Here is a 12,463-nt window from a genome sequence, read left to right as displayed (position 1 = left end):
GGATGGTGCTGCTGCACTCGTCTTGTTAGTGGCTTCCTAGAGGCACCTGGTTGGCCACTGTGTGAACAGAGTGCTGGACTTGATGGGCCTTGGTCTGATCCAGCAGGGCCTTTCTTATGTTCTTATTCTCAAGTAATATTTCTGTACTGTATCCAAAACGAACCAAACATGTGGTTGAGGTGTACCTCTTGCCAGGAGATGAAGGATCTGATATAAGAAAGCTAACAAGATGCCAGGGGCTTCTTAACTGCCCACCTGAAACTGAATCAGGCCTGGTCAGAGTTGTCTGGAACAATACTAAGATCTCATACACAGAGGTTCACAGTGCGTAGGTGTACATTTTCACCCAGACCCTTCATAAACCTCCAAAGAATGATCTGTAGCATCCCATCAGCTGCTCTCTGCTCTCCATTCTCAACAGTAAATTACTTACATAACAAACAGCAGCCAATTCCTGCCGGGTGTGGGCTTTTTCCACAAGCCCCTGTGCTTTCACTGGATTAATTCCATGATCGTAGACAGTAAATTTAGTCCCCATAAGATTTGATCTAGAATAAGGTAAAACAAGAGTCACTCACAATATTTCCAATGAAATTTTATCACCTCTTCACTCAAAGTAGGCCTTTGACTTTGGTGTCCTAGACAAAACATGGAACAGCATGGGAATCCTTCCCCCCTGCATCAACATATGTAGTCGGGACAATTTATCCATCTAGCCAAATACTGTCCAAATATGAAGTTAGGATTCCTCATATAAATAGGCACTTTCATAGGAGGAAATCCACACATTACTAGAAGCGAGCAGCAGAGGAAAGGCAGTTTTGGTGGAACCAAGAAACAAAATCAGCTGCAGCAACTCGTGTTCCTACAGGGAAAAATTTCACCAAGTATCTTATTTGGAGAGGGGAGCATAGCTGAGTGGCACATGCTTTGTAGGCTGGAAGCTCCCAGTTCAATCTGTGGCATCTACAACCAAAAGGCAGGTGAGCAGAAGAGCGGGGGAAGGCCTCTGCCTGAGAGACGGGGGAGCTGTTAAAGCAGACGGAGCTGGGACAGATGATCTGAATGGTTCACAAGGCAACATCGTATGTTTGTTTAGTCATTTCTTGATGGATCTCACCTGAGTTTGCCAATAAAGCTTTCCCCTTCCCTGGATAAATCTGTTGGATCAATTGAAATTAGGTAATTTGATGTTTTGCTCTTTTTCCTTTTTCTCCCTGCAAGAAGGAATATCTAGAAATACAAGCATTGTTATCAAGGTAAGAGCTATGGACAAAAGTCTATCATGCACAGCAGTTTGTATTTGATTTTTATCCCTCCCTTCAATTTTGAAACTGCTATAGAAAGATATCCCCACAGCTCTGCATTGCTGAGAAGGGGGTTTCCAGAGGCAACTTGCCCTGCCAAGACCCGAAACTCTGCTTTGCAGTCCTAATATTGAACTATCCCACAGACCAGTATACACAAAACTACCCCATGACCTTTTCACTTAGCAATCTAAAAAGGTGGCCCATATTTCCCACCCTAGCAGGGCGAACAGAAGCTTATGGGGGATTTATCAGAACAGTATGATGAAGAACGGATCAACCCTCCCAAATTCAGACTTCCAGGACCAATTATGGTTTCTGCACAAATTAAAGTGACTATTATGGATTGTAATGCTATGTATTCCAGGACAGATGCCAGAGGAGCAGCAGATGAGGATGATTAAACTAATGTGCCAATAATAATCATTAAAATATCTCTTCCTTTTGAGATAGCACAGATGCAAACAAATAATTTTTGCCATTCACTCAGTGTGTTTCAAAAATAAGAGCTGGTACAGGCAAAACTGGTTTCAGGTAGCCGGCTCAGCCCTCCATCCTTCTGAGGTTGGTAAAATGAGTACCAAGCTTGCTGGGGGTTAAGGGAAGATGACTGGGGAAGGCACTGGCAAACCACCCCATAAAACAAAAGTCTGCTTAGTAAACGTCGGGATGGGACATCACCCCATGGGTCAGGAATGACCCTGTGCTTGCACAGGGGACCCTTACCTTTTACAGGCAAAACTAAAAGTTACTTTAGGAAGACACATCAGACCACACTAACTAGAAATCATCCAAACAACTGCAATGAGAATGCATTTTGATGGCGTTCTGAGGCTGACCTGCTAAAATAATGGTGCTGAAGAAATGACAAATTGTGGTTTGTTTCTTGCTGCCAAACAGAATTCTAAACCAAAGATTAATCTAGTTTGGATTATAGTTTGTAAGCAAGAAACAAACTGTAGTTTTGTCATTCTGTTCACTTTGGAAGTCATAACAAACTGTTGTACGTTACGGATCATGAAAGTCCATGAGTTCTGCATGCAGAGAGGAGGAAGCAGGCAATGCCAAAGACTTAAGTGAATGTTGCAACTGATAATTTAGAGTACATTTATAAAGGCATTTTAGACTGCTATATCATTTCCACTGTATTACACTGAGGGGTTGAGCCTCTGTGTTTAGGGGGGGGGGGTTGAATCTATTGTGGGGTTTTTAATCTACATACACCACATCCTATACATTGATGAAAGACACAGTTTTTGCTGTTCTCAGTACTTTTCTGTTTTCATCCCGTTCCAGGTGCATGTAGTAAGTAGGAAAGAGGCCCCGGTCCATCCCCTTCTTATCTCTTGTGATCCGACACTTGGCAGTAATGCCACGAGGTGCGGGTCGCAGGACGAACTCCTCCAGGTTTTCAATTTCTCCCAGCTGTGCATCTGTCTGAGGTGGCACAACAGAGGAAGCACCCAATTCCTGCTGGAGAAATGATTGCTTTAAAAAAAAAAAACACCCTACCTTTAGACACAGATACAGACACACAAAGATATGTCACATCTGCATACATGTTAAAAGAATACAGGTTTAACACGTGTCTTAATTTCAGAAGGAATACTGATGTCTAGAGGCAGGAAAAGGGAGCTGGACAAGAAAACTCTACTCCATGCATCTAGAGCTCTTACTGAGGAAAGTGTGGGATCTATAATAAAAATAACGTTCGGAATGAGCACAAGTGCAAAGGGATCTTTGTAGTCAGGATGAAAATAACATCAAGAGGCCAAACCAGTAGAAGCCCCCTCCTTCAAAAAGAAGCCTCTCCTTGAAATGTGGGGATGAGCACGTGTGTGGCAAGACTTCCCCAGAGTAATAAGCCCCATTCGTCCAGAGTGTGGCTCGAGGAAGCTGAGGCAGGCCTTCCTGTTGGGAAGGGGGAGGGGCTTCTGTGCTTACTGCTGCCGATTTTTCACTGATGGCAGAACGTGGCCTCTCCAGTTCGGAGCAAGGTGAAGGCGGTCCTGATGGCTTCCTGGCTTCTCCCTCCTCATCTGTGTCCTCTTCATCAAAATTCATACTCCCGGAGATACCTGGCAAAAGACATGATCAACTTATCATGCAATCCTAGGCTCTTTCACTCAGAAGTCTGTTCCAGAGGACTTGCTGCTTCCTCTGAGGGCCACCCAGAGCTCCCAAGCAAAGGTTTCCTTGCGGCCCTTGAGCAATACCCGGAGGCTCTGCCTTAGACCGAGTTGGGCTGCTAGTCTATCAAGGTCAGCATTATCTACTCCATCTACTCTGACTGGCAGCACCTCTCCAGGGTCTCAAGTGGAGCCTTTGCACATCATCTACTGCCTGTGCCGAACACTGAACCGGAGACCTTCTGCATACAAAGCAGATGCTCTCCCACAGAGGCACAGCCCCACTCAATCCCCAGCATCAGAGGAAAAAACCACGACTGGCTTCTAATTTTGCCTCTCCGCATCTTTCACAGCTCTCTTGGGGAGGGGGGCTCAATACCACTCAAACATGTGCATTATGCCTTTTCCAGATGACTATTTCTCCCAATGGTGCTTGGTGCAGCCTTAGATTTTTTGTACCAAACACAGACTATCTTTAGTAAAACGGCAATACCTCCTGCACTCCATTTTAAGATCCCTATGCAAGGGGGTTTTGTAACAGTTACTAAGAATCCGCTCACTCTCTCCATCTCCGTGTCCAACTACAAGTGTGACACGCCGGTTCCCCTCGTTCCCTGGACATCTCTTTTTCCCCTCCATCTTGAAGAGCCGCCGGTGTTGGGTGGCAGCTATAGCAGACTCAAGCCCTGAAGGGAACTGGACGATGCCGGCCCAGTTACAGGCCCCAATACCTGGGGAAAGGCAACGTCTGCCTGTGAACGTGTCGGTGTGCCAGCAAGCACAATGGGGAGACCAGGGCTGTGCTTGCAGGCCCAGCCCCAGTGGCTCTGCCAGCATCGCGGAGATCCGCCTTTGCCTCAGCCAGTGGCAGGTGGTGATGGCCATAAGCCACGCCCGCTGCCTTCCCCTGCCCCGGCGGTGCTGCCAGTGCCTCAGTTGCTCAGGCAGAGATCTGGCCCTGGGTGCCACCATCATCAGCACACATGCCGGGAGTTGCCAACCCCAGCCTAACTCATCAAGGTTATTGTGAGGATAAAATGAGGAAGGGGGAAATAGGCATACACCTTTGAGCTTCTTAGAGGTAGGGGGTATAAGAATGCAGTAAATGGATTCTAGAACAGTACTTCTCAACAAGTGGTACACGTACCATCAGTGGGACGCAAAAGTGGTCTAGATAGGATGCACAGCACTCATAGCATTTACTAAGAGTTCCCTCTCCTTCAGTCTCCATGTCCACCTGTGTGACATGCTGTCTCCTGCTGACCCTACTCATCACAGACTAACCATCAGTGACCTTTTGGCATACTAATAGCAATCTTGGACAATCAGTGTTTCTGAGGGTAGCAGGAGACCCTCCTGCTGGCAGCTCCACAACCCCCCTCACCGCTCGCTCGGTAGGCCAGCAGGAGGAAATCACCACTTCCAGTGATGCCACAAAACTCTAGCGGGAACGTTATAGTAAAAGCACAGAGTTTCCACTGAGCAGCATGGATCGACGTAGTCACCCCCACTTGCGCGTGGGTCTTCTTTGCTTCTGAAAAGGCTGGTAATTTTCCCTCTTCAGCGCTGCTTTCATGGACGTCTCCTCCTCTTACTCGTAATTATCACCCATCCCTACAACGCTATCCAACCTCCTCCCTCTTTCTCTAGTTGGCTCTAGTGTGCTTTTGTGTGCGTGCCTGCCTGTGTAACTTACAAATTGAGTCAAATTCAGTTTATTCTTTTTATTTTTAAATTTCCAAGAACTGCCTATTTTGAGAGCTCTCCTGGGACAATCCCAGTATACACAGGTTTATCGATCCTAGTTACAACCCCCACCCCCTCTATCTCTAGTTAATTTCCCCATCGTAAGTGGAGCCTGCCTGCCTGGGGTAGTATGTCAAAGAATGAAGCTCACAACAAGGAAAGTGTGGCTGCACCAGGACCACCCTTTGTGGTTACAAGAGAGTAGCTTTATTTTGTTATTCAAACAACTCTCATCTTCGGTTCTTGTATCCGAGCTGTGAGACCGTGGTCTTGGTATTTTCTTTCTGACGTTTCGCCAGCAGCTATGGCAGGCATCTTCAGAGGAGTAACACTGAAGGACAGTGTCTCTCAGTGCCAAGCAGGTAGGAAGAGTAATATATAGTCAGAAGGGGGTTGGGTTTGAGCGGAGTCATTGTCCTGCAAAGTATTAAAGGTAATGTGCTAATCATTGTCCTGTAAGTATCAAGATAATGTGCTAATGAGGGTGTTCATCACATTATTAGGTGTTTAGCTCAAACCCAACCCCCTTCTGACTATATATTACTCTTCCTACACACTTGACACTGAGAGACACTGTCCTTCAGTGTTACTCCTCTGAAGATGCCTGCCACAGCTGCTGGCGAAACGTCAGGAAAGAAAATACCAAGACCACGGTCACACAGCCCAGATAGCCTACAAGAACCGATGAACTCTGACCGTGAAAGCCTTCGACAACTCTGATCTTATTTCTACCAAACTTTTCCTAGCCCACCTCTTCCTTATCCTCATTCCAGGTGTGTGTGTGTGTGTGTGCAGGGAAAAATAAAGGCAAGATAAAGCAGAAAAGGGCAGCTCCACTGATTTTTTCCATTAGTATGTAATCTAAAATATACCACTTTTCTTTTACATACAGAAAACTCTTGCTATTCTCAGAATTAGTTAATTAGGTAAAAGGTAAAGGTCCCCTGTGCAAGCACCAGGTCATTCCTGACCCATGGGGTGACGTCACATCCCGATGTTTCCTAGGCAGACTTTGTTTACGGGGTGGTTTGCCAGTGCCTTCCCCAGTCATCTTCCCTTTACCCCCAGCAAGCTGGGTACTCATTTCACCGACCTCAGAAGGATGGAAGGCTGAGTCAACCTTGAGCTGGCTACCTGAAACCGACTTCCGTCGGGATCGAACTCAGGTCATGAGCAGAGCTTTTGACTGCAGTACTGCAGCTTAACACTCTGCGCCACGGGGCTCCTTAGTTAATTACTAATCCTGAAAGAATTCTGATTTAGATCCTTGACAACCCACGGTTTATATCCCGTTATCACCTCGTTTCTGTAGCATGTCTTGTAGATTCATCTTGGGAGATGCATCTGCTGAAGCTTCCTCTCTGTCTCCTGGCTTGGCATTATCTTCTGCTGTGGATGATCCAACTGAAATTACCTGCTGTTTTGTAGCCCAGCCTGATGCCTCTGGTGTCAAAGAGATAGCCGGGCCATCAATGCCTGTCAGGGAGAGTTAAATGGATTGCTGAAGTCTCTGACGTGCAGTCATTCTCCAGATATTTCTCAATAGTCTACAGGGAGTTATGGAAGTATTATTCCATTCTGGAGAGATTATTCCAGAGAAAAAAATAGGAAACCTGTATTTGTTCTAATGCCTTACTGAGTCACCTACCACTGGAAATGTTTTAACAGCTTTGGTATTTGCACTTTCCTAAAGCAAAGAGAGCCAGCATGGTGTAGTGGTTAAGAGCGGATGACTCTAATCTGAAGAACCGCTGGGTGACCTTGGGCCAGTCAGTTCTCTCCAAACTCCCTCAGCCCATGAGGAGGCAGGAAAGAACAACCCACCTCTCAAGGTCTCTTGCCTTGAAAACCCTACGGGGTCGCTGCAAGTCAGCTGTGCATCTTCTCTGAAGATGCCTGCCACAGCTGCTGGCGAAACGTCAGGAAAGAAAATACCAAGACCACGGTCACACAGCTCGGATAAGCTACAAGAACCAATGAACTCTGACCATGAAAGCCTTCGACAATATATTCCAACTGACTGAAAATGGTTACGAAGGAAGGAATTTGAGAGTCTCCTGATGTTAGCTATCCTGTCTGGGGTAGGAAGGAATCCTTTGCCCTCACATGAGTCCAGGATAGCCCCAATGAACTGAATGGAAGTGGTGAAATGTAGATTTTTGGACTTCTCCCAGTTAACAATTAGACCCAGACAATGACATGTATGCAAAGTCATGTCAAGGTGTATGTGAAGCTCTTGTTCAGACTGGGCTACCAATAACCAGTCATCTAAGGGTAAATGACACAACCTTGCGGCCTCAAGTACGAAACCACCAGGACCATACACTTAGTGAATTCCCAGGGTGCGGCAGACAGGTTCCGAAGCCTGTTTGGCTGGCGGGTCTGAAGAATCCAGCACTGTCAGAGTTACAAGTTGGCCATAATAGATTTGACAGAGACAGCTGACAGGTAGCTGTCAGATCTGGGACATCTAGCTGATGCAAGAGGCTGCAAGTGCCTTGAGGTCCCAGAGTGAACTGCAGCAAACCAGATTAAGGCAGTAAAGCTGATGCAATACTGTGGCCAGGTCTACAGATGGCCTAATTGGTTTCTGGTGCTGGAATGTATATAAGTCTGTATGATTATAACTCTGTGTTGGAAGTTTGGTGGAGAGAAGTGTACGTGACGGTTTGTCTTTTTGTATCTGTGCATTGTAAATTAAACAACACTGTTTTCTATAAAGCCAAGGAGTTCTGGTGGTGTGTCCTGGATAACTGCTAATCCACTTACTCCACGTCAGGGCTCTGGGCCCAGATTTGCTACACTGCGCAGGTTACGTGTAGTGGCAGCACAATTCAGTTTCTGGGACGTCCAGAGGCTTTTGGAACAGTGAGTGATTGAGTGAAGATGGCTCAATCTGCAATCCCTGTGGAGAAGCTCAACGCTGACAACTACAGTATTTGGTCGGTGAGAATTGAGCATTACCTGAAACGTGAAGGTTTATGGGATGTTGTGGTGCAAGCCCCCGCTGATGAGGAGGAGGAGGAGGAGCAGGAGAAAGGTAAGAAGGCGCTTGCCAATATAATTTTGACTGTGGGGGATAGCCAGCTTGTATACATTGCCAGCAAAACCTCCGCAAAAGATGCGTGGGCGTCTTTGCAAGCCGTTTATCACAGGGACTCAGCTGGAACTATACTTGCACTAATGAGGAGGCTGTACAGGACTCATAAATCGCCTCACATTCCTGCCTCTGAGCATTTGAGGTATCTGGCTGAATTGTTTCGGCAGCTGGAGTTAAGAGGAAAAACTGTTTCAGATGAGGATAAGGTATACATCATGCTGGGTTCCCTGGATGCAAGCGTTGATGTTTTGGTGGCCTCTTTGGAATGCATGGCTGTAGAGCAGCTTACTTGTGATTACGTTACCAGCAAAATCCTGGAAGACGAGGAGCGTCGGCAGGAGGGACGGATTCAGAGGACAACAGCCCAGCTGCGAATGAGTCACCCCATGATGGAAAGAGCAGCGTCTCGTCCATCTTCGGAGACCTCAGCCCAGGATTTTAACAACCCTGACTTTCACCCCTGGCAGCGAGGTAATTTACAGTCAACGCCGAGGACCTCAGCCCAGCAGCGGATTCAGCCTGTAAGTGGAAATGAGTTCTACTCTGCACAGAAGTCGTTGAAGCAAGGTCGTGGAACGGAACTGAGGAGTGACATCTTCAAGCAAGAGGAGGAGGACTATGTGCTCTTTGTGAGGAAATGTTATTCCTGTGGCAGCACTCAGCACCTCAGAAGGGATTGCCCCCAATTAAAGAAGAAGACGGCAAAGAAACAATTCCAGACTGCCACACACACAGCTGTAGTGCTGGCAGAGACTGATAAGGGTGAGAATTTATGGCTGGTTGACAGTGGTGCTAGCAAGATTTTTGTTAAAGATAGCTCCTTACTGTCAAGCACAAAGGTGTCTGCAAGAACGCATGTTAGCTTGGCAGACGGGAAACGTTTAGGGGTCCAGTGTGAGGGCAGCCTAAACTTTCCAGAATTAAGCCATACGTTCCAGAATGTGCTCTGCATACCTCTCCTGGAGAATAATTTGCTGAGCGTGTCAGCTTTGACAAAGACTGGTTTTTCTGTGCAGTTTAAGGGAAACTCCTGCCAGATAAGCAGAGAGGGAGACACGGTGTTGCAAGGGCAATTAAAGCAGGATGTTTATGTTGTGCACAGAGGGGCTGGGGAAGCCAAAAGCACAGTGGGAACTTTAAATGAGAATCCTCATCCAGATTGCATGCATTTATTACACCGGCGTTTAGGCCACACCTCATTTTCAACAATACAGAAGACCCTGAGTTTGCTAGGGGAAAATAAGGTGAAGCTAAACAAATGTAATAATTTTCTTGATTGTACTGTGTGTAAATCAGTAAAAAGCAGAAGGTGTCCAGTGGCCAAAGTCAGCCAAAGAGTGACAAACAGACCCTTACAACTTATTCATTTAGACCTCTGTGGCCCATTCACAGAGTGTGTGTCTAGGAATAGGTGGGCTCTTGTACTGGTTGATGACCACACGAGATTTGGCTGGATTTATCTGCTCAAGCACAAGAGTGAAGCTTGTAAAACAATCAAGTACTGGGTGAACAGGGTGGAAAGGCAGCTAGGTTTGCCAGTTGCCAATCTCCAGTCAGATTGTGGTGGAGAGTTTGTATCTCATGAGTTAACCCAGTGGTTAGAGAGCAAAGGGATTCAGCACAGACTGGCTAACCCTTGTGCCTGATGGCAAATAATAAAGGTGACATAGAACAGTTTGAAAAGCAATTAGGAGAACGCTTTAAATTGAAATGTCTTGGAAGAATCAATAATTACCTAGGAGTAAGAATAAGCAGAGATGAGGATGGGATGTTTTCTTTATCTCAGCCTGACAAGATACAACAGCTACTTGAGAAGTTTAATATGGTAGATGCAAATGTTGTGGATTCTCCTATGGTAACAGGATATGTGAGTAGTGAAACAGAAGCATAGGAACAATGTGACAAGACTATGTATCAGTCTTTGGTGGGAAGCCTGCTGTACCTCACTACCTGTTCTAGACCAGACATTCATCAGGCTGTGCAGTGCCTGAGTAAGAAATGTGTGTCACCAACTGTAACTGATTGGAAGGAAGCAAAGAGGGTGCTAAGATACCTGAAAGGATCTATGCACAGGAAGCTGTGCCTGAGAGTTTGTGATGGGGAGCTGGTTGCCTATTCTGATGCATCGTGGGTGGATCAGGGAGAAGCCAGGTCTACCACAGGGTATGTGCTGTATTTGGGTAGAGCTCTTATTCACTGGAAATCGGTTACACAATCTTTTGTTGCAATGAGTACTTGTGAAGATGAGTACAGCGCAATAAATGAAACAATAACACAGTTGGAATGGTTCATGTATTTGTTGAAAGAACTGAATGTAACAGTAACTTTACCTGTAAAGATACATACTGACAATGCTGCGGCAATGCAACTGGGAAATGAGCAATGTTTCCGAAGCAAAAGCAAACATATCCGGATTAGATATGAGAATGTGTGTGTTGTGTGTGTTAAGTGCCGTCACTTCCAACTCAGGCGACCCTATGAATGAAAGTCCTCCAAAATGTCCTATCTTTGACAACCTTATTCAGATCTTGCAAATTGAAGGCTGTGGCTTCCTTTATTGAGTCAATCCATCTCTTGTTGGGTCTTCCTCTTTTCTTGCTGCCCTCAACTTTTCCTAGCATGACTGTCTTTTCCAGTGACTCTTGTCGTCTCATGACGTGACCAAAATACGACAGCCTCAGTTTAGTCATTTTAGCTTCTAGGGTCAGTTCAGGCTTGATTTGATCTATAACCCTTTTTTTTTTTTTTTTTGGCAGTCCACGGAATCCGTTAACACATGAGAATGTAGCTGATGCTATAAACAGGAATCAAGTATATATTATAAAGTGTACAAGTGAGGAAAATGTAGCTGATCTGTTTACTAAGATAGCAGATAGTAACAGATTTAAACAATTAGTCAAATTATTATGACAAACTTGAGAAGGAGTGTCAGAGTTACAAGTTGGCCATAATAGATTTGACAGTGACAGCTGACAGGTAGCTGTCAGATCTGGGACATCTGCAAGTGCCTTGAGGTCCCAGAGTGAACTGCAGCAAACCAGATTAAGGCAGTAAAGCTGATGCAATACGGTGGCCAGGTCTACAGGTGGCCTAATTGGTTTCTGGTGCTGGAATGTATATAAGTCTGTATGATTATAACTCTGTGTTGGGAAGTTTGGTGGAGAGAAGTGTACGTGACAGTTTGTTTGTTTTGTGCACTGTAAATTAAAAAACACTGTTTTCTATAAAGCCAAGGAGTTCTGGTGGTGTGTCCTGGATAACTGCTAATCCACTTACTCCCACGTCCTGCCACAGGGCAGCCTTCAGCTGCCCAATCATTTCTTACCTTTGGGGTGAATTTTTGGCAAGCTTTACAGGCCGAAACGTTGTGGCCCTTCTCCCAGAGCAGACAGAGGTTAGGCTCACCAGTTTGTTTAAGTATAGGACTGCAACACGCGGGCACTTTTAAAATAAGCTCTTTTGAGCCTTGACAACAAGGCTGTTCTCCACACAAAAGGAGGAAAGGCACAGCTGTCCAAGACTGAAACATGTACAAAAAAACCAAACCCCTGAAAGGTGGTAGATAAGTGACTGACTCCAACAGAGGCAAAGGAAGAACGGAGGGGGGGGGGCGTGCAGCTGCTCCTGAGCACCGTGGCAGTTTCGGCAAGATCACTGACCCGGCCCTGGCGCACTGCACCCGCTGATGGCGAAAGCTTGAAAAGAATCTCCAGTGAGCGGGCGTGCGCAGTCCCAACGTAGGAATGCACAGAGGACATAAGAACATAAGCAAGGCCGTGCTGGATCAGACCAAGGCCAATCAAGTCCAGCACTCGGTTCACACAGTGGCCAACCAGGTGCCTCTAGGAAGCCACTAACAAGACGAGTGCAGCAGCACCATCCTGCCTGTGTTCCACCGCACCCAAAATAATAGGCATGTTCCTCTGATACTAGAGAGAATAGGTATGCAGCATGACTAGTATCCATTCTAACAGCCATGAATACCCCTCTCCTCCATGAATATGCCCACTCCCCTCTTAAAGCCCTCCAAGCTGGCAGCCATCACCACATCCTGGGGAGGGAGTTCCACAATTTAACTATGCGTAGGACCAATGATGAATAACCTACAACTATGACTGGGGAGACCTGGGCTCAAATCCCACTCTGCACAAAGCTTGATGGGTGACCTTAGACCAGTCATT

The 12,463-nt window shown here is 46.2% G+C and overlaps 1 protein-coding gene across 1 annotated transcript in view; it reads right to left on the bottom strand.

Annotated features, from left to right (window-relative positions):
- TULP3 (TUB like protein 3) overlaps nt 1–12,463 on the bottom strand; it is a 38,869-nt gene that overhangs the window by 19,888 nt on the left and 6,518 nt on the right. The window contains exons 3-7 of the mRNA XM_056855900.1: nt 6,482–6,658; nt 3,252–3,385; nt 2,580–2,777; nt 1,121–1,233; nt 434–548 (exon numbers count right to left, since the gene is read on the bottom strand). Of these exons, the coding sequence (XP_056711878.1) occupies nt 434–548; nt 1,121–1,233; nt 2,580–2,777; nt 3,252–3,385; nt 6,482–6,658 (737 nt within the window). The remainder of the gene's footprint in view (nt 1–433; nt 549–1,120; nt 1,234–2,579; nt 2,778–3,251; nt 3,386–6,481; nt 6,659–12,463) is intronic.

The sequence above is a fragment of the Euleptes europaea genome, chromosome 9 (assembly GCF_029931775.1).
Source record: "Euleptes europaea isolate rEulEur1 chromosome 9, rEulEur1.hap1, whole genome shotgun sequence".
Taxonomy (NCBI): Eukaryota; Metazoa; Chordata; class Lepidosauria; order Squamata; family Sphaerodactylidae; genus Euleptes; species Euleptes europaea.
This window is presented reverse-complemented; position numbering and strand designations above follow the sequence as displayed.